Here is a 22,540-nt window from a genome sequence, read left to right as displayed (position 1 = left end):
TGTTAGACATGTTGCTGAGGTATGCTTACAGAAGTCTAGAATATTTCCACCGAAGTCGTTTCTACTCAAACGAAGTAGCGAAAGCAAGTAGCATGTTAGTCCGCTGTGCCACCACCGTCACACACTACGATGCTCCGACATTTGTTCTTCTCAATCAGTTTATGTGTCTACACCACCTCATTCTATCGATAGTCATTACTAGGTATTGGTAGTACAGTAGCAATTGCAAGCTAAACAGTCAGTGGCAGTTACTAAACACAACCAACAACAGTAACACATAAGAATCAGTGCAGAGAAGAATGACCAAAATGATACATGGACTCAGAAATTTGCCTTGCGAGGAGAGGCTTAGGTCAGTATATGTGTCTACACCACCTCATTCTATCGATAGTCATAGTAGTACAGTAGCAATTGCATGCTAAACAGTCAGTGGCAGTTACTAAACGCAACCAACAACAGCAACACATAAGAATCAGTGCAGAGAAGAATGACCAAAATGATACATGGACTCAGAAATGTACCTTACGAAGAGAGGCTTAGGCACCTTAACTTACACTCTGGAATGACGCAAAGTGCGGGGTGATCTAATAGAGGTGTTCATGTGGATCAAAGGCTTTAACAAGGGTGATGCAAACAAGGTCATCATATCAAAACACCAGGAAAGGACTCGCAGTAATGGATTGAAACTGGACAAATTTATATTTAAGAAGGAAATAGGCAAGAATTAGTTTACTAATAGGGTGGTCGACGAATGGAATAGACTTAGTAACCATATAGTAAGCGTTGAAACTATCAGTTGTTTTAAGAAACGATTAGACAATTTTATGGATGGGGATAGTAAGTGGTGATGGATACGGAGCTGCCTAGTGTAGGCCTTATGGTCTCTTGCAGTTTCCTTCATTCTTAGGTCCTTATGTTCCGCCTGATAGTTGGATCTAAAGCAAGGTTTACACGCTACGATAAATTGTAGCGATTTATTGTAATGAAAAGGTTGTTACAATTTGTCATTACGTGTAATAAACAGGAGATCGTAGCGTAGCTACGATCTCCTGTTTATTACACGTAATGACAAATTGTAACAACCTTTTCATTACAATAAATCGCTACAATTTATCGTAGCGTGTAAACCTTGCTGAATTGGTTCATTACAGGCCTATAGAAACATCGTTTGAGGTTGTTACATCTTTATCGAGTGCATGATAAAGCTGTAGCAAGCATAAAATCGTAATAATATAGGCTTTGTCCTCACATGGCGTTTATTTTGATAAATTTGTCGACGACTGACAATTAGATACAAATTCGTTACATGCCTAGAAATCATGGTCAAATAACAAACTGGGGCTGTACTCCTAGAAGAAAATTCAAAGTAAATGTATATAGAATAATTTCTAGGTAGCTTCTATAAAGCATTAGAAATATTTCTACCTTGCACCGTGCTCTAAATAATGAAGGTTACACATTTCCAGTTATCGTAAATCTTGCCTTGACAGACCAAGGACACGGCCCGTGAGCATTTCTCTTACACGGACTCTATACGATGAAGGAAAGGCGTTGACTAGGAGAAGACTAAATTGGACCATCAAATTCTCCTACGAGCGGAATCGATTGGGGGAGAAAAATAATTACCAAAGACTTCTTGCCTAGAAGGAAAATATCAAGCAAGGAGAAGCCATTCCCAGGTGTAAAAAAAAGAAAAGAAAAAAAAAGGTTCGCCCAATCGAAGGCGTGCAGATATTCCATGGTAAAGAATAACAAATTAACGACAACAGTCCGAACAATGCTGAACCAGATATCCTATTTGTTAACCGGGTCTGAATTGCAAAATTTCGGTGATGTTTAGGTACAGTAAGTCTTTCCCAGATTCTTGTATCAGTTTCAACCCCGATGACAAGATGTCTTGTCATTTGGTCAAATAAAACAAAAAATCATAAAACACCAAAATGTTTGATCAAACACCAGAAAAATAGGACGTCAGTCCGCGAGCGAAGCGAGGACTGACGTCATATTTTTCTGGTGTTTGATCAAACATTTTGGTGTTTTATGATTTTTTGTTTTATTTGACCAAATGACAAGACATCTTGTCATTGGAGTTTAATGGTGGGTTTATTCTCTCTCTCTCTCTCTCTCTCTCTCTCTCTCTCTCTCTCTCTCTCTTGTCTGTGTATATCTCTTCTAAAAAGTTTGCTACCTAGCGTATCCATGGTTTGTGAAACAACGCAGCTGACACTGGACTGTGACATTTAAAACTCATCACTGCTCTTATGGTTACTTTCGTCTTTATTTCTCGCTGTTTGTCTTTGAAAAAATATCGTTCACCTAATTCCGAAACTGCATCTTTATTTAAAATGTAGCTTCTGGTTTGAGAACTACAACGATGATCTAGTTGGCTGTTTTACTATATTATTCACTAAAAGAAACAAATCCTTGTTCAGGTTATCTAGTTTTAAAAATATTCTAATCTATAATAAATGCTATGGATAATCTTGGCGGCCTTTTTAGAATTTAGGAGTAAAACTAATCGTGAAAAAACTAATAGTAAAACTAATAGTGATATTCATTGCTAGAAATCCTGCGGATACGACGCGACGCCATGTCGTTTGCATTAAGCCACACGCTCTACCCTTGATAATACACATTTTAAATGGATATATAAACTCCTATCATTAAAACTAAATTGTTAAGACTGCCAACCAAAGTTACTAAAGTAGTTGGCAACATTATTAATATTATCATTATCATTATCATTATTATTATTATTATTATTATTATTATTATTATTATTATTATTATTATTATTATTATTATTATTATTATTATTATTATTATTATTGTTATTATTATTATTATTATTATTATTATTGTTGTTGTTATTATTATTATTATTATTATTATTATTATTATTATTATTATTATTATTATTATTATTATTATTATTATTATTATTATTATTATTATTATTATTATCATTATTATTATTATCATTATTATTATTATTATTATTATTACGAGCAAATGGCTGCGCCTGACCCCGCTACGCGGGGGCTCGGCCCTTCGGGAGATCTCGCTTTGCTAGCAGGTGCCTTCAGCCAGTCTCCGTTGCCGTGACGTTACCGCTCTCAGCAAATCAGTCGTCTCCGTTGCCGTGACATCACCACTCTTTCAGCCAATCAGGAGCCGGAGTGGACATATTCCCTTAAGGGATTTCTGGTTTCCGGTTCAATTTAGATCGATACCAACAGGAACTCTTTTATTAGTATGCAAGCGCCGGCTTCGCCGTCATGGCTTCGTCATGGGCGCTTGGCCTGCGGCGCTGCTCGCTTCGCGCCCTGCCCTTCGCTCCGTTGCCGTGATGTCGGTGTTTTCGGCCAATCAGTCGTCTTTATTGCCGTGACGTCACAATTCTCGGTCAATCAGTTGTCCACGTTGCCCTGATGTCACCACTTTCTCAGCCAATCAGGTTTTCGTGGACTGCTACCAAATCACCGTCACTGGCTAGATCATTATGCCAAAAACAGACATGTTAGTTTTCTATCTATTTATTGATACGAGAACGGGCTGCGCCAGGCCCCGCTACGCGGGGATTCGACCTTTCGAACGAGCTCGCTTCGCTCGCAGCTAATCATTCATCTCCGTTGCCGTGACGTTACCGCTCTCGGCCAATCAGTCTGTGTTGGCGTAGTGTGTGTTGTATAACATTTCGTACATTGTACTGGTGTCTTGCTTATTTGGGGAATTGTGTGTTTTCCCCTCATGGTAGAGTTGTCGTATGATTTGTTGTTCATTGTTTTATTATTTATTGTAATTATGTGTACATTATATATAATTGTAATATTACTAGATATCGCAAATGCGATGCACGTCTTTCCCGCGCAAATTGGAGCTTGGCGTCAGTTGAAGCCAGCCTTTGTTGTGTGCACACGCATTCATTGTCAGTGGTATAAGAAAATATATTGTATTTTTCCTATCGAACTTGGTTTCAATTAGCCACCCAACACATTATGGTGGCAGCAAAACAAACAATATTTTCGGTGATTTTTCCAAGGTGAACGTTCTGTAAAGACTTTAAATTGCAGCGCTGGACTATAGCCGGTCATAACAGTTCCATGTCGTGTCGTTCTTTTCTCCCATTTTCATTCCACAGGCTACAGGATTTGCTTATTTAAGAGAAGTAATAGTGCTTTCTCACTTTGGACCAGTGACTTTTTATTTACAAAGAAAAAAAACCGGTGCTCAGGAACATTGTGGTTGCATAGAGCCAAGTGATTTTAATCGGAGACGTTTCCCCCGAGAATCTTCGTGTTTGGCCTTCTGTTGGACTGATATCGCCGTCTGCTTTTGCGGGACGGTCTTCTACGGTCGCTTAGTGGATTGCAGTTTGAATTGGTAATTGGATGAGGAAGGATTCGTGTTTGAAATTGGTCGGCGTCTCAGCGGTCCTTGTGTATTCGCCGGCTTATGCTCCGTGTCCGAAGACATTGGCTACCTTCGTTACTTACCAGAATTGTATATTTCATTGCCTTAGGCATACCTGTATTGTCCTTTTTTGAGATTTTGTGGTCATATTATTGTTTATACATATATTTCATATCTACCGGTCGTGCCTTGGGCGGCCATTTTTATGACGTCACTACTTGTTTACTTTTTCAAATGTTACCCCGCAGTGACCTCTTGTGTACACTTACGTATCAGTGCATTATATATATATTTTTTACGTAATTTTGCTAATTACGGTCTTACTATAATTTTTTCTTCATTATTGATATATGTATTGCATTGTTTCCGTGTTTCAATGCTTCTGTTTGTGTGAATTATATCATTCTCTTACGTTCGTGTCCCATGTCCATGTGATTTCTCTATATTATTATTATCATTATTTTTTTCATACTTTGTGCAAGTGTGTTATATTTACATTAATTCTTGCTCAGTGTCAGTGTTTTCTATTCCTGCTATATGTTATTACGCAGTGAGTTACAGTTGTCAAATCCTATCATGTCTAAGTCAAAGTCTAAGTCGAAGTCAAACAACTCAGCTGAGACAATGGCGCATACATTGACGTTGTTGCATCAAGACCCGTCGGTTATGAAATTCTCTGGTCAAGATCCCCATTATAGGGCGACTGATTTTATCCGCCAATGTGAGGACTCCATAGTGCATTCAAATGTTTCGACGGGGCCTGAAAAGATCTCCTTTGTGAGGTCCCAGATTGTGCCAAATTCTCTAGCATCGGAGTTACTTTCGGCGTCGTGTTTAGATCCCAAATCTCTGGATTGTAATTATGACATCTTTAGGTCTAACTTCCTTAAAAGAAATTCAGATACCCCTGGTGGTGGTTTGTTCCATTGGTGCTTCAAACTGGCTGATACTCCCGTATCCCGACTGGGCACTCTTGATTATAGACGGGCGCAAGCTCAGGCCAGTATAATTGTTGTTGATGCTTTAGAGTCACTTTCACATTCAGATTGGGTAGATAATGGCAATATCACTTTAGATAGATTTCGTCTTATTTTAGAATTTCTACTGTACATTCTTTTTTTGGTGCCTTCTGAGAGAAGAGCTGCATCTTCTCTCATGTATAAGACTGATGAGACTCTATTGTCTTTTGCGACAAAGCTTTCCTGTAAACTAGGGGAAGTGCCTTCTAGTTCCTTGTGTATTAGCAATGCTCTTCAACATGCCCATGTCCCTTGTTCTCCTCAGCCCTCTCAGTCTACAGTTCCTACTCATAGTTCCCCTCAATCTACAGTTACCCCCCCTCCCCTGTTATGTACCTTTTGTAACAGGTCTGGTCATTCGAGCGAATTTTGTTACCGCCGTAGGCGCCAGGTACACAAGTCAAGACTGTCCCCTGTTCGCAGGAGTGTACCTACTGTTTCTTCTAATATGTCGCATGACCTTTCTAGAGTAGAACCTCAAGGTAGACTCAGTTATTGCCATATCCATGGTCATTGTAAACACTCGACTGATCAATGTTTCAAGGTTTTGAAACTTAGGGATGAGACTTCTCACCAGCCTCGTCAATCCCATTTTCCCCAGCGCGTGTTTCACAACCCAAAGAGTTGACCAGCAATGTTCGGTCTCAAATAATTCCCTTTGTGGCTGTTGAGTCTTCTCAATTACTTACTTTTCAATTTCTTACTAGGGATACGCCTCTTTCTGTCACTGTAGATACTGGTGCAGAATGTAGTCTCTTAAATAGAAAGTCTCATTTTGCTCTACGGGAATTGTATAATCTCCCTTTATCTCCCTTTTGTAATAAGTTGCATTCTGTGCAAGGTTCTCCCTTGCTTGTTCTTGGATCTGTTTGTCTTCCCTTACAGTTTCCCTCGCATGCTACAGTCTTCAATGTCACTTTTGTTGTTGTCTCTGGCATTGCCCTTAAGTGTGATTGTCTCTTGGGTATTGATGCTCTTACAGCTCATGGCATAGATATTTCTCCTAGTCGCCGTGTAGTGACTTTCTGCAATTTTGATATCTCTGCATCGGATAGGCCAGTTTCTGTTTGTGATTCTACTGTGCTTGATCAGTCCGCACATGTGCCTGTACCAACTTCTACGCACTCTAACCCTGTTTCTCATTGTGCTGCTGTTGTTATAGGAGAGCATCTTATTGAACCTTCAAGTTCTGTTCGAGTTCCGGTGCGCGTCTCAGGTGCCCCGATAGGGTCTGACGTTCTCTCTTTGCCTGACTCTATTCGTATTCGTCGGCTTGCCCTAGAAGGAACTCTCTCCACTGTTCGCGAGGATCATGTTACCACGGCGATGGTAACCAATGTCACGGGTGCTCCTATTCCTCTCTCTCCTGGCAGTCACTTAGTCTCCTTTGGGGTGGTACACGTTGCTCCTTTCCAGGACTCGCCTATTATAGCAGCTTCTGTACTACAGTCTCCTCCAACACGTGACCCTGCTCACTTAGCTTCTGAGTTTGCCACATTTGTAGGCGAGATTGATTTTCCTGAAGAGATGCCTCGTCTCCTTGACCTGTTAGTTACTCACCGTCAGGCTTTGGCTTTACCAGGTGATCCGTTAGGGGTTACGGATCGTGTGGTTCATAGAATTGATCTTCAGCCAGGTACTCGTCCTGTTTACTTCCCCTCTTACAGGCTAACTCACTCTCGTCGGCTTATAGCCCAATCCTTGGTTGACGATTTATTGCGTGAAGGTTTTGTACAGGAGTCCTACTCAGAGTGTAACTCGCCTCTTCTCCTGGTGCCTAAGAAAGATGGATCTTTTCGTCCTGTTGTTGATTACAGGAATGTTAATGAGATCACTCTTCCAGAACATTATCCTCTGGCTATCTTAAGCGAGCTTCTTCAGTCCATTGGCACTGGTAATACGGTGTTCACCACCTTAGATTTAAAAGCAGGTTTTTGGCAGATACCCCTGGAGGAGAAGTCTCGTAAAGTCACGGCCTTCTCGACTCCCAGTGGGCACTATGAATGCCTTCGTTGCCCCCATGGGTTTGCGGAATGCTCCTTTAACTTGCCAGCGTTTAGTTAACTACATTTTTCATGGCTTAATTGGGAATGGACTTTTTGTTTACCTGGATGATTTGATTCTAGTTTCCAAAGATGTGGAAAGCCACTTTACTAAGTTGTCCATGGTCTTGCAACGTTTTGCTGAAGCTGGGTTGAAACTCAACTTACCCAAGTGTTCCTTTTTCAAGGCTAGTATCCAGTTCCTAGGTCATGTTGTAGACAAACATGGTATCCATACCACAGGTGAAAAAATCAAGGCAGTGAAGGACTTCCCTATACCAAAGTCAGTTGAAAATGTACGTTCCTTCCTTGGACTTGCAGGATATTATCGTGCATTCATTAAAGACTTTGCTTCAATTGCTTCCCCTCTCACTCGCCTTCTCAAGAAGGACTCTTCCTTCCAGTGGCGTGATGTTCATCAGACAAGTTTTGATTCCTTGAAGCTTGCTCTTACTGAAGCACCTGTGTTGGCCTTCCCTGATTATAGTATCCCCTTTACCATTTGTACAGATGCTTCTGGTACAGGCATTGGAGCTGTACTCATGCAACAAGTAGATGGATGTAGACCTCATGTTATTGCATATGCTAGTCGCATTCTTAATAAGCCTGAGTCCCGTTACTCTGTTACTCATTTAGAGGCCCTGGCAGTGGTGTGGGCTTTAAAGCACATCCGTGATATCATTTTTGGATATCCTATTACAGTCTACACGGACCACACTGCTGTCACTCAGCTTTTTAAGGGCAAGAATCTGTCAGGCCGCCTAGCCAGATGGTTCCTCACGATCGAGGAATTCAATCCAACCCTTAAGCATATCCCCGGGCGTGCGAACCACGTTGCTGATGCACTTTCACGGAATATCCCTGTTGCTGCTGTTTCCGTGAGTCATAACTTTTCCCTGCAGGATCTGGCCAAAGCACAGCGTGAGGACCCTGTTTGGTCTGCAGTCATTTATTCTTTGGAGTCTGGTGATGACTCCACCTTACCAGCTTTACCAGTACCTCTGTCCCAATTTTCCCTGCAGGACAAGGTTCTCATTCGTAATGTGGAAGTGTTTGAGCAAGATGTGGCACAGCTAGTGATCCCTGAGTCTCTAGTTCCCGTTGTTTTGTCCCTTGCTCATGATGCCCCTCAGGCTGGTCACCCAGGTCGTGACAAAAATCTGGCTATGGCACGGAAGAAGTATTATTGGCCTAAAATGCGACTAGACATTACCTCTCATGTAGCCCGGTGTAGTTCTTGTGCCCAGATCAAAAGTTCTACGAGCACTGCTCCCATCTTAGAGTACCCTACTCCTTCTCGCCCTTTTCAGACTGTGGCTATAGATCTTTTGCAACTGCCTCGTAGCACGCAAGGCTCTGTGTATGTCCTTGTGTGCGTGGATCACTTTAGTCGTTTTGTGGTCTTAGCTCCCTTACGTAACAAATCTGCACCCGTTGTAGCACATTCTTTAGTTTCCCATGTGTTGTGTCCATACACCGCTCCTTCGGTGCTCCTTAGTGATAATGGGACTGGATTTAGGAACGAGGTTTTGGCAGGTATTTGCGAACGTTACGGCATCAAACAGACGTTCGTGACTGCTTATCATCCAGCGTCCAATGGTCTTGTTGAGATGACGAACAGGAAAATTTTAGAGATCCTACGTCACCTTGCTAGTAATTTTCATGAGTCTTGGGAGGATTGGCTTCCCCATGTCAGTGCTTGTATCAATAGCACCATTAATGTTTCCATGGGCAAAACGCCTCATTATGTTATCTTTGGAGTTGAGAAACGGCTCCCATATGATGTGCTTGATAGCCCTGCTCGTCCCCTTTACAATTTAGATGACTATAGTAAAATCCATAGTCATGTGATGCATGCCATTTATAATTCTGTACGAGATAAACTGGATGTTTCAAAGGCCGACATGTTGAAACAACAACATGCTCGTGCAAAACCTGTGACCATCGGTGTTGGTGATGTTTTCAAAAGCATGCCTGATCGCCAGTCGAAATTGAATTGTAAATTTGAGGGCCCCCTTTTGGTAACTGAACGCCTACACCCTAACAAGTTCAGGATTTTTTACCCTTCTGCAGGCCTTAGCGAGATTTCACACTCTGATAGGCTCAAGAAGACTCAAGTGCCTATCCCTGCCTTTACCCGGCCTCCTCCAGGGCCCACTGTAAGAACTCTGCCTTGTTTATCTACCCCTCATACTTATGACCTTAGGTCAAGGGGTCCTGTAATTACCTAAACTTTCATTGTGTATTGTTATGTATTCTTTGTGATGTTTACCATTTTTTTTGTGTGTCCCTTTCTTGGTTATAATGTGTAAATATTGTTTAGCTCTTAAGTGTACTATCTTGAATTGTATTTTGTCGTGTTTAGATGTTAAGTATCATGTCCCGGACGTCCGGCAATTGCTGTATTTGTATTTTTGTTAACTGGCGCCAGTCTTATGTTCCTTACTGTATTTGTATGTATTGTCTTTATGTAATTAATTATGTATGTGTTTATTTAATGTATTGGGTGTGCTGTTGTAACCATTTTTTCCCACACTTTTGTCTGCCACTGTTGCATATGTGGTGTGTGTGTGGTTTGTCCTTGTGTGTTTTGGATTCTCTTTGCCTCGGTCGGTCTTTTTCTTGTTTGCTCGGTGAGGTCACCGAGTGGTGCTGGCCGAGCGATGTGTTGGCGTAGTGTGTGTTGTATAACATATCGTACATTGTACTGGTGTGTTGCTTATTTGGGGAATTGTGTGTTTTCCCCTCTTTGTAGAGTTGTCGTATGATTTGTTGTTCATTGTTTTATCATTTATTGTAATTATGTGTACATTATATATAATTGTAATATTACTAGATATCGCAAATGCGATGCACGTCTTTCCCGCGCAAATTGGAGCTTGGCGTCAGTTGAAGCCAGCCTTTGTTGTGTGCACACGCATTCATTGTCAGTGGTATAAGAAAATATATTGTATTTTTCCTATCGAACTTGGTTTCAATTAGCCACCCAACACAAGTCGTCTCCATTGCCGTGACGTCACCAATCTCTCAGCCAATCAGTAGCCGGAGTGGACGTGTCCCCTTGAGGGATTTCCGGTTTCCGGTTCGATTTAGAAAGGAATTCTTTTATTGATATATAGATAGATAATAACAGAGTCCGTTTAGGTTAAAATGAATTGATGCAACTTGTACAACGTCCAACAAAACCACATCTGCCTGGCGCCGTGTAAGGTGGATCTACGGCTGTGATTTCTGTTTAATAATGGAACAAATGACTTAACAAATTCTCTGGCTTTCTTTCGATCTTCCTTGGAAGATTGGACACTTTTAGTGTTTGTGAAATATTCTATGGTCCGAACCAGCGATGCTTCGAGGACAATAGTTTATGTCTCTCTTTCTTAAAAATTTGTGTCTGCCTTCATAAGGCTACCCACTACAAAGAAGCAACAGCCGGTAAATATGTATACATAAAAAAATATATATATGATAGATAAATTTCCATGCAAATCGTTCTTGGGAAACATAAACTATGAATGACATAAAGGTGTTCAAATGATACAGTAATAGTTTCAGATGGACTTTAATAACATCCATGTTCGGTGGTTATAACACTATATTAACATAAAACGATCTCTTTTAAAAAGTACACTAATATAAACTATAACATAAAAATGTCCTTTGTTAGTCTGAGTACGAAACTGCAGCCTTAGTGTCATAAGAAAAGGGCATCAAGTCTTAGCCAAGAGTCCTTAGCTGCCCAGCTCCTGCTGGAGCCGATGAAGATCCTTCCTGAGGGCGATGACGCGAGGCAGGGAGTCCCTCCACATCTGCATAAAGGAAACACCCTGAGTGACATACTCGTCACGTTCCTCTGCCTCCTCCGACTCTGAGGCCATTTCATCGGCCACTTCTTCGTCAGTCCCTGTGGAGGCCTCATAAGCTTCCAGCCTCTCTAGCCAAGTCAGCTTAGGGTGTGCCGGTCGCCTTCCTCTCCTCGACTTCCTTCTGGGTTCTCCTTCTACCTCAGTGTCTTCCGACTTCTGAACATCTTGTCTTCCTTCCCGACACTCTCTCTGTTTCGTAGTGACTTCCTTTACATCGGCGCCTCCTCCTCCTTTTTCTGTTCCGATTGTTCCCTTTCTTCTCTTCTGCTGGACTTTCCATTTCCTCCCTCGTTTATCTTTCTGATCTTTACTCCGTCGCCTTTTGCGTCTTCTGCCTCTATGAACCTGCTCCTCGGCCGATGGCTCCCAAGACTTCGATTGGTCCTCTTCGGAGGATTCTGTTCCTTCCGCCCACTCCTCTTTTTTCGTTGTCTTACTTCGGTGATATCTCTTACGTAGACGTGCTGAGTTCCTCCTCTTCCTCCTCCCCACTTTCTGATCTTCATCTTCTCCGAAGTCCCCTTCATCAACATCCGTTATCCTATCCCTCATATATTGGCTTTTCGTTGTAAATTTAAGTTTTCCTTTTCCTCGGCCAAAAACCCATCTTCTCTTGGCGTCGCCCTCTTCCAGGTTTTCCCCCAAGTCAGACTCCTTTTCCCATAGGAAACTTTTGCCATCTTCCTTCTTTTCCCCCTCAGGCAAAAAACTCCTATTTCTTCTTCCCACTTCTCCCTCCTCCCATTCTTCCTCTTTGGTTTCCGACCCCTCCAGGAAGAGAGCGAGACTCGCCTTCCTTTTGGTCAGAGTGGAGGGCCGCAAATTGTACTCTCTTGTCTCTCGTCGAAGGACTCTGCAGATGCTTGAGGTCATGTCTTCCTCGGTGAAACACCAGTCCTTGTCACGGTCGTCGTCTTCTCTATCGGGTTTTGGAGTCTGGTGAGGGCTTGTTCCTTCCCATTCCACTAAAGCCCCCATGATCACAGATTTCATGGTACCATCCTCTGCTTTTATATCCCCGCGGAGGACTTTCCCTCCTGCTTCTTTTCTTTTTCCTCCTTCTACCCCTTCTTCTTCAACTTCCACTCCGTCCTCGTCTTCAATTTTTTCTTTTACACTCTCGATCTTTACCTCCCCATCACCCACCTCTTTGGCTTTATCTTCGTCATTACTCAGTGTCTTCTTTTTCGCACTTACAGATCTACTCTTTCTAGGTTTATATCTGATACTTCTTCTTCTCCTCCGTCTTTTCCTCTTTGGCTTATCTACCTTCTGCATTTCCTGCGCTGCTTTGCTAAATACTTCGACCAGGACGTCGAAACAGTCTCTGTCCTCTTCCAGGTGAATCCCAGTGTCAGTCGCCGGAAGCTGTTCCTCTCTGGCATCCTCATCTTCGGTCTTGCTACTGATCCCCTTTTCCTCTTCTACCTCGATTCCCTTTTCCTCTTCTTCGGATGCTCCTTTTACTTTTGGCTGTTCGAGCTTCCTTCGCTTGCTGTATCTCCTTGGGGAATCCCTTTCGCTCTCAAAAACTTCTCTAATCTTGATAGTGCCTTTTCTAAGTTGTCTCCCTTCTTTTCTGGTGACTTCTCCCTCTTCCACATCACTTCTCTTTCGCTTCCTACCTCTCTTTATTTCTCTTTCTCTTAAGATGATCACCTTATCGTACTCATTCACTTCCTCATTCTGGCAAATGTAGGTTTTCAACGTTTCCATTCTCTCAACTGTTAATTCTTTGTGATCTTTATTTTCCCTTTTTATTTCTAGTTTTCTCTCCTCTATACTTTGTTCGACAACAGTCTCGGTCTTTTGTAGACCAGAGTCGTTTCTCTCGTAAGTGCGTTTTTGCTTGGTGTGTCTTATTTGTATCTCTTCTTCTTCGTTGTCGTTTGTAACTTCATGGACTTCCAGGATTTCCTTAAACGACACTCGTTTTTTCACTCCCCTGGATTTTCCTTCTGGTGCCTTTTCCTCCTCTTCTTTTTTATCTCCCCTGCCCCTGTCAGTGTGTCCCTTCTTCTCTTCGCTTTCTCCTCTTCCATTGGAACCCTGGGCATCTACTCCAAGAACTTCGACCTTTTTCTCGCCTCTAGTTATACCTTCATGAGTGATGTCCTCTAGTTTATTCTCACTTTCTATTGAAGATGGTTTCTTCCCCATCTGCTTGCCTTCCTTCCAGGCCCAAACCTCTGCATCCTCTTCTGATTTCCATTCCTGTTTTTTATTTCCTTCCTTGTTTTCTGGTGGTCCTTCCCTAGTCATATCACCGGCACCTTCCGCTTTCGAACGGATGGAGGGTCCTCCAAGTCTGCGCGTTCTCGGCGGTCGCCGCTCGAGATCGCGATATCGTCTTGCGGCTACGCCTACTTTCCTTTGTGTTTCTTTTTGCCTTTCCCCTTCTTCTCCTTCCGCCTCTTTCTCCCCTTCTTCCTCGCCTCCCTCCGCCTCCTTCTCCCCCTCTTCGATTTCCTCTTTATTGGTGTCTTTTGCCTCCTCTTTCTGTTCCGGCCTTTCTTTTTTTCCATGATTTTTTTCACTTTCTTCAACCCCATCTTTGGTTGAGTCTTCGGCTCCCTTCCTCTCTTCTTCATAATCTTTCTCCCTCCTTTCTTCCCCTTTTCCACTTTGGCGATCTGTCGGTTGCATTCTTCTCCTCCTCCTACTCCTCCTCCTTCCTTCCCCATCCCCTTTCCTCCTTTCTTCGCGCCATTCTTCTCCTTCCCTTTGTTCTTCTTCTTGTGGTTCTTTTTCTTTAGCGCCCTGTATCCTCGCATCCTCTTGTTGTTTCTTGTAAGCTCTTGTAATCCTTCGATTCTCTTTATTAGTATTTATTATTGTCATGCTCTCGACGTCTTCCCTCCCTCTCCGTTCTCAGGATGAGGTTGATTCACGCCTGAAATCTGCAATGGTTAACAGTACTTCCAATTAATATATTGCCACAGGATTTTTGGCCCAAAATTCATGGTGGCCATTCACAAAATTTGTGATTTCGGAAAAAATATATAGAATTTGAAAGATTTGCTTAAAAAAAGAGTGGTTTTTAAAAAAGAATAATTTTGGAAGAAAAAAAACACGACTTCATTTAAGAATGACTATTTTTGATAAAAGAATTTCAATGTATATGTTTGCAAAAATCGTAATCTTCAGACCAAGAATTTTTGGGTGTTTCTTTATGAAATTCCCGAATGTTAGACATAAAATTCAACTATCCTGTTTATCAAAGACAGATAGCTTCTATAGACGTAAGTGGTGTACCAGAAGTTACGTGTGGAGAAGTAACATTTGCTCTATACAAAATGAAACGTGGAAAGAGACCTCAGAAAGACAACATATTAGTAGATCTTCTGAAAGACGCAGAAACACAAGTTAACTGTAAGTTAGCCCAACTATATACTCAATATATTCACTTGGATTGTTAGAGGCGAGAAAAACGGGACGGGGATTGGGACCAGGCATCCTTCTCCCTGTAGTCCCACAGGGGACATTCCTAAAAAAAAGTAAAGGCATAAGAGGGTCTAGGAGTTTTCCAACCTGCACCCTAAGGTTTGGGTCTTTTAATGTGCGTGTATGTGGAACAGATGAGAGTAAAAGGGAAGAGATAGGTAGTATATTTGTGAGAAGAAAGATGAATGTGTTGGCTTTGAGTGAAACTAAGTTATGAGGGAAGGGCGAGTGTGAGTTTGGGAGTGTAATTGGGGGGCGTTCAGAAGTGAAGAGAGGGAGAGAGAGAGAAGGGGTGGCTATACTAGTAAGTGAAGAGATAGGTAAACATGTAGTGGAGTGGAAGGAGGTTTCCTCAAGGATAATGTGGATGAAGGTGAAACTGGGAAAGGAGATGTGAGTTTTTGTAAGTGCATATGGGCCTGGTAGTGAGAAGAGTGTAGAAGAAAGGGAGGCTTTTTGGATAGATTTAAATGAGTGCATAGAGGGATTAGGGAGGAACGTCAATGTAGTAGTATTGGGTGACCTTAATGCTAGGGTAGGAAAGGAACCAATTGACGGAGTGGTTGGGAAATGCGGAGTTCCAGGAAAGAATCGTAGTGGAGAGTTGATGGTGGAGATGTGTCTAGAGAGTTGATGATAGCAAATACAGTGTTTCGGAAGAAAGTCAAGCATAAGTACACATGGGAGAGGGTGGTGGATTGAAGTGTGGTAAATAGAGCGTTAATGGACTATGTAGTGGTAGATAGGAGTATGATAGGAAGAGTTAAGGATGTACATGTGCTAAGGGGAGAAGGTGGGGGAATATCAGATCATTTTTTGGTGGAAGGTAAGTTGAGAGTGGAAGATAGATGGAGAAGGAAGAAAAGAGACAAAAGGTAGGGAGGTGCTTAGAGTGAACTCTTTACATGAAAAGGAAAGGAAAAGGAGTACAAGAAGAAGCTGAGAGAGGAGTGGGAGGGAGTGAAGGATAGACTAGAGCTAGGAGTGGAGGAGGAATGGGGATGGTTCAAGGAGGGAGTCACAAAGTGTGCAAAGATGGTGTGTGGAACAAGAAGGACGGGAGGAAATAGAAGGAAGGGTAGTGAATGGTGGGATAAGGAAACAAAGAAGGTTGTAGAAGAGAAGAAGCGAGCTTTCACAGATTGGTTACAAAATAGGACGAAGGAGTCATATGAGAGGTACAAAGAAAAGAAAAGAGAAGTAAAGCACAAGGTAAAGGAGGCAAAGAGGAGAGCAGATGTGAAATGGGGTAAGAGTACGACAGAAAATTTTGAGAGTAATAAAAAGATGTTTTGGAAAAAAATTAAGAGAGGAAGAGGAGGCGAATCAAGTAGAGAAGAAAAAGTGAAAGGTGTAGATGGAGAGATGATAATGTAAGAGAAGGCAGTAAGAGGAAGATGGGCAGAGTATTTTAGGGAGTTGCTAAATGTAAAGGAGGATGGGGAGGGAAAGATAGTTGCAGTGGGAAGTGCTAAGAAAATGAGAGTGATGAGTGAGGAAAATGGAGGAGAAATAAGGAAAGATGAAGTGAAGGCAGTTGTTGAAATAATAAGAGCAGGTAAGGCACCTAGGTTGGATGGATGCCAAGCAGAATGTCTGAAAAAAAGGAGGTACAGTGATGGTGTACTGGCTGGTGAGGTTATTTAATGTTTGCTAGAGAGAGTATAGTGCCAGACGACTGGAGGAGTGTCTGTATAGTTCCACTTTACAAGGGAAAAGGGGACAAGTGTGAATGTAGTAGTTTCAGAGGGATTAGCTTGTTAAGTGTAGTAGGGAAGGCTTATGGGAGGATCTTGATTGAGAGGATTAGGAGAGGAATAGAGGGAGTGACTGGCGAGGAGCAGTGTGGATTTAGGACGGGTAGAGGTTGCATAGATCAGAATTTTGTGGTAAGACAGATATGTGAGAAAGTTATAGGAAAAGGTAAGGATGTTTTAGGGGCTTTTATGGATCTGGAAAAGGCTTATGGCAGGGTAGACAGGAAGGCACTGTGGGAGGTTTTGCGGATATACGGGATAGGAGGAAAGCTTCTAGGAGCTGTCAAGAGTTTTTACGAGAGTAGTAGAGCATGTGTCAGGATTAGAAATGGAGAGAGTGAGTGGTTCGAGGTAAAGGTAGTACTTCGTCAGGGATGCGTTATGTCGCCCTGGCTGTTCAACTTATACATGGATGGGGTGGTGCGAGAGGTAAATGCAAGGGTGGTGGGTCAGGGATTGGAGATGTTTAAAGAAAATGGAGAAAAGTGGGAGGTGAGCCAGCTGTTGTTTGCAGACGACACTGCACTTGCACTTGTAGCAGGATAAGAGGAGGGATTGAGGAAGTTGGTGACAGAGTTTGGGAGAGTGTGTGAGGGGGGAGAGTTGAAGATGAATGTGGGTGGAAGTGGGGTGATGAGATGTACAAGGGGTGAAAGTGGCAGCAGACTGGAAGTGAGCATTGGAGGAGAGCGACAGGAGGAAGAGGATAATTTTAGAGACTTGGGTGCGAGTGTGGCGGGAGAGGATGGAGTGGAGGTGGAGGTAGAATATAGATTGAGAGAAGCGAGTAAATGCCTTGGTGGTTTGAAAAGGGTAATGAGGAATAGACATTTGGGAGTGGGTGCTGGGGGGGGTTGTATGGGGGGGTTGTGTCAACAGCGCTGTATGGGGCGGAAGCGTAAAACATGGGAGAGGATGGGGGGAAGAAGTTTAAACGTGTTTGAGATGAGGTGTCTGAGAGGTGTGATGGGGGTTGCTGGGCTGAATAGAGTGAGGAATGAGGAGGTGAGGAGGAGAACAGGGAGTTGGGAGGTGGGGTGGATGAGTGTTGAGATGGTTTGGACACGTGGAGGGAGTGGGTGAGGAGGGACTAGTGAAAGAGGTATGGAAGGAGGCAGATGTGGAGGGAGTGAACATGAGGGGGCGACCTGGAATGGGGTGGATGGATGGGGTGAGGGGGCCTTGGGGAAGAGGGGAATGTCTGTTGAGGAAGGATGGGAGAGGACGGAAGACAGGGGTGAATGGAGAATGGTTGTGTATGGATGGTGTTGTGATGCATGAGGTGGAGTGGGGGGTTGGGGGGTGAGGGAGTATGTGTGAAAAATAATTTGACGCAGCCCAAAGGGATTTCTCCCCGTCTTCTCCTTTTCTGCGTGAGGGGACGGAGGGGGGTCGCTGATTTAATGAAGCGGCCTTGCTGTGGATGTGCTGTGTCTTGCGACACTGCTTCTGACCCAGGGCAGTGGACTTGATGCAGGGATGACCCGTCATCCAGGAGGTGCCAGGATAAGAGGGAGGGTGGAGGAGAGTGGAGTGTATTAGGGATGGAGTGGGTGGAAATGGTTTTTATGCCTTTTTCTTTTTGGCTACCTCCCTTGTGAGGGGGAAAAAGCCTTTGGTATATGTATGTATGTATGATATATTCAATATAATAAGAGCGATCTTGAATCATGGTACAATGCTTTAGTAATTTAACTTAAAAAAAAAGATCAGAAAGACCTTAATATTTAATGACCATTAGTTGGTTAACAAGTGTAGACAAATCGTGTTCAAAGGTTCTTACGGAGACTAAATTAGATTTTGGGCGGAAATCAATCAAGCGGTTATTTCACTATAGGCCATATGTCTGTAGACAATGAATCTAATCAAGAACATGACATAGCCTTATTGTTTTGTTATTGCAGACTACGATAAGGTCTTTGACTCAGTAGAACAAACAGTTTAACCCATTAAACTCCGATGACAAGATTCCTTGTCATTTGGTCAAATAAAACAAAAAATCATAAAACACCAAAATGTTTGATCAAACACCAGAAAAATATGACGTCAGTCCTCGCTTCGCTCGCGACTGACGTCCTATTTTTCTGGTGTTTGATCAAACATTTTGGTGTTTTATGATTTTTTGTTTTATTTGACCAAATGACAAGGAATCTTGTCATCGGAGTTTAATGGGTTGAAAACAAGGCAAGGCGATGGAATTTCCCGCAAGGTATTTACAGTGTGCCTCAAAAGGATTTTCACAGTTATGTTGGGGAGTGAAATGTTTGGACGCTAATGGGGAATACACGTGGATGTAGTCGGGGTCATATAAATAGTGCTGAGGTCTACGAAGAGGACATACAACAGGGAGCACATTCAATTGAGAGGCTTTATTACAAATAATGAGAGTTTGTAATACCAATAATGGGAAGAGAAGGAAGGAGAGTGAAAAGAAAACAAATATGTCAAAACAAAGAATAAGAAGTAGAGTTACAAGTGATTTCAACTTAAATGTGAGAAAATTTGCATCTTCCGAACACCTTTGAACGATGCTGCGGACCTTGATTTGGACAACATTGATCATGAATTAACAAAGGGAACGCAGTAAGGTTTCGTGCCCTTGACAAACGATTTCTAGTTACCTACATAAATTTCATATCTAGACTTCTCAAATGCGTTTGATAAGGTTTCGCAACAGTGACTTCTGAGAAAGGTTATGACACAAAGGAATGGGGAGGACATACACGGATGGATTGGCGAGTGGTTAGGATGTGAAAGGTTGTTGTTGTTGTCATTCCCTAGACTGTCTGGTCTAGCAGTCCCGTCTCCCTGAGGAGCGCCAATCCTGGAATGGGGTTTTCCCACAAATCCCTTACGAAGTGCATAATGTGTTGTTGGCGTGCATGGAGATATGCAAGACGTTGAGTCCAGGTGCCCACATTAAAAATGTAGTATCGAAAGTCAGTCAAGTGATGGGAAGTATGTAAAGTATCACAGACTGCAAGAACCAAAATAGCATACTGGAGGTGTTATAAATCCCTGATTGGGTATCACTTAGAATGTTGTCATCAAATATGGACACCACTTAACCAGCAGGATACAGACAACGTAGAAAAATGCGGAGCAGGATAACAAGAATGATCACCAGCACTAGGGAGATCACGAATGTAGACAGACTGAGGAAGACTGGATTGGAGTCATAAGAAATGTTTAGTCATAAGTGATCTTATTGATGTGTTAAAGGAACTGGAGGTGTTGAGGGTGGAAGGCTCTTTTATCATGGACCGAAGAGTGAGCAGAGGCCATCCATGTAAGACATTCAAGCAGCGACCACGAACTTCGTTAATTTTGTGCGATCTCCTTCCAGATACTCATCTCTTCTCAGTTCGCATAAGGTATTGCGGAGATGCCTGGTTCTCCAGGGACTGTGCTCAGCCACTTGTCCAATCGGTGCTTGAATGTATCTCCTGATACCCCCAGACAGGTCCCTTATAACCTAGGGACTTGCACTACACCTAGTCCCATTGTTTGAAAAAACAATTATACACGCCCTATTCTTTGAAAAAAATAATTATACACTATAAGAATAAATGCCAGAAAGTATTTTCTCGTGGAGAACAGTAGCTGAATGGAATGATCTGCTAAGGAAGGGAGTATTGGCATAGACAGTGAGTAGTTTCAAGGTTAAGACTGATCCGTTAATAAAACGAGTGGAGGAGGGGCACCACGTGAGCCGACATGGGTTTATTATCCTGATCTTAACCCATTAAACTCCGATGACAAGATGTCTTGTCATTTGGTCAAATAAAACAAAAAATCATAAAACACCAAAATGTTTGATCAAACACCAGAAAAATAGGACGTCAGTCCTCGCTTCGCTCGCGACTGACGTCCTATTTTTCTGGTGTTTGATCAAACATTTTGGTGTTTTATGATTTTTTGTTTTATTTGACCAAATGACAAGACATCTTGTCATCGGAGTTTAATGGGTTAAACCGACGACCCCCTCAAGAAATTTGACGGTCTCACTTGGATGTCTCACCTGGATGACCTTTCCCTGGGAGTCAGTCAATAGGCGTTATGCAGGTGGAGACTAGAAAGGTCGACGCTACCAATGCGCCAGCCTATAAAACATTGAATTAGGTAGACAGTCAGTGTATGTAGCTGGAAAGTGCATTGTAAGTGAGGTGCAGATGGTGGGAATAGTGGTAAGAAATGTCCAATTTGCATTAAGTTTGCGGATAACACTACTCCACTTTCAGAAAGAGCATGAAAGCTTGCAAGATATGCTTAGTGCTTTGAACAGTGAGTCTCAAAGCAAAATGAGAGTACATACATACATATACCAAGGCTTTTTCCCCTTACAAGGGAGGTAGCCAAAAAGGGAACGGCATAAAATCATTTCCACCCATTCCATCCCTGAATACACTCCACACCCCTCCACCCTCCCTCTTATCTTAGCACCTCCTGGATGACGGGTCATCCCTGCACCTTGTCCACTGCCCTGGGTCAGAAGCAGTGTCGCAAGACACGGCACATCCACAGCAAGGTCGCTTCATTAAATCGGCGTACCCCCCTCTCCGTCCCCCCATTGCATAAAAGTCCAAAACAGATATAAATAATAGTGGGAATCTTGAAGAAATCGGTCAAATGGCCATGGAAATCAATTTGATAAGACATATCATAATTGGCTGGATTTTTTTTTTTTTTTTTAATAATAAAGAAACAACACAGGTGTCTCTATCTCTTCATGTCTGAACCGCAAGGTTTACAATCAGTGCATAACCCCAGCTACAATCTACGGACGTGAAGCTAGGCAATTAACGAAGGCAATGGAGACAAAGCTTAATGTACGGTTATCTAGATGCGATTGTAGATCAACGATGATCGTTCATGGCTCAACGACGCTCGCCAAACGACTGTCTGGAACACTAACTCTTTGTTTTTGAATGATGGGGCTGTTTTGCTTCGATCTGCAAAGTACGAAGCTGATCATTTTAAGCGAACTTACCAACGCGTTTACCTAAATTCGAGTATGGTACTATAGGATGCGCGTCACCCACCATTGGTTGTGTTAGGCCAATAATCAACCCATTAAACTCCGATGACAAGATGTCTTGTCATTTGGCCAAATAAAACAAAAAATCATAAAACACCAAAATGTTTGATCAAACACCAGAAAAATATGACGTCAGTCACGAGCGAAGCGAGGACTGACGTCCTATTTTTCTGGTGTTTGATCAAACATTTTGGCGTTTTATGATTTTTTGTTTTATTTGGCCAAATGACAAGACATCTTGTCATCGGAGTTTAATGGGTTAATCATACTATATAAAACGTACCGGAGTACACAGACAGCAAAGAAGAGATCATTGCTGGGAATAACGCCGAGAGAGACAGGAAGAGGGCCGGCCTGGTATTATTAAACCAGACACAGAGAAAGAACAGAAAGTTATACATCAAAAGAACAAACGTTCAGAAGAAAGTTATCAAGTTTTCATCCACACAGGTTGATCTGAGAATCAGATCAAAATGAAAACAAAAGCACAACTTGCATATCAACGCCGACCTAAAGGCGTTATACCAAATTTTATCGACCAGATAAAATTTTATGAAATAAGGAAATTACAAAATCGAGTCTGAGAGAAAATACAGAATGTCTAGTGAATCCGTGAAGGTGACTGATAGTGAAAAAGACTAGGGAATCACTACAGGCCATTTGAACATTACATTGCACTGAAGATGTAATATACGAAAGCGCTCTGCTTCGTTAGTTTCTTTTTTCCAAGTGGTCTACTTTGCATATATATATATATATATATATATATATATATATATATATATATATATATATATATATGTTGTTGAAGACTGTTTTCATTGTGAGTGTACCATCTACAGAAATGTACTAAATATATTGAAAGAGTACAACGGTAAGCTACAAATACAGTTGATGAATTGATTGATTTCTCACACATAGAGAAGATGAACAACTTCAAATTACTCTAACGAACAGGATAATT

The 22,540-nt window shown here is 42.2% G+C and overlaps 1 protein-coding gene across 1 annotated transcript in view; it reads right to left on the bottom strand.

Annotated features, from left to right (window-relative positions):
* Positions 1–11,050: 11,050 nt before the first annotated feature.
* The window catches only part of LOC143030862 (uncharacterized), a 12,840-nt gene continuing 1,350 nt past the window's right edge, over positions 11,051–22,540 (bottom strand). The window contains exon 2 of the mRNA XM_076194085.1: positions 11,051–14,237. Coding sequence (XP_076050200.1) covers positions 11,203–14,178 — 2,976 coding nt within the window. The 5' untranslated portion in view covers positions 14,179–14,237 and the 3' untranslated portion in view covers positions 11,051–11,202. The remainder of the gene's footprint in view (positions 14,238–22,540) is intronic.

This window comes from Oratosquilla oratoria, chromosome 12, assembly GCF_046742065.1.
Source record: "Oratosquilla oratoria isolate Oo_2021 chromosome 12, ASM4674206v1, whole genome shotgun sequence".
Classification (NCBI taxonomy): Eukaryota; Metazoa; Arthropoda; class Malacostraca; order Stomatopoda; family Squillidae; genus Oratosquilla; species Oratosquilla oratoria.
The sequence above is the reverse complement of the archived record's forward strand: the minus strand, read 5'-3'. Positions and strand labels throughout refer to the sequence as shown.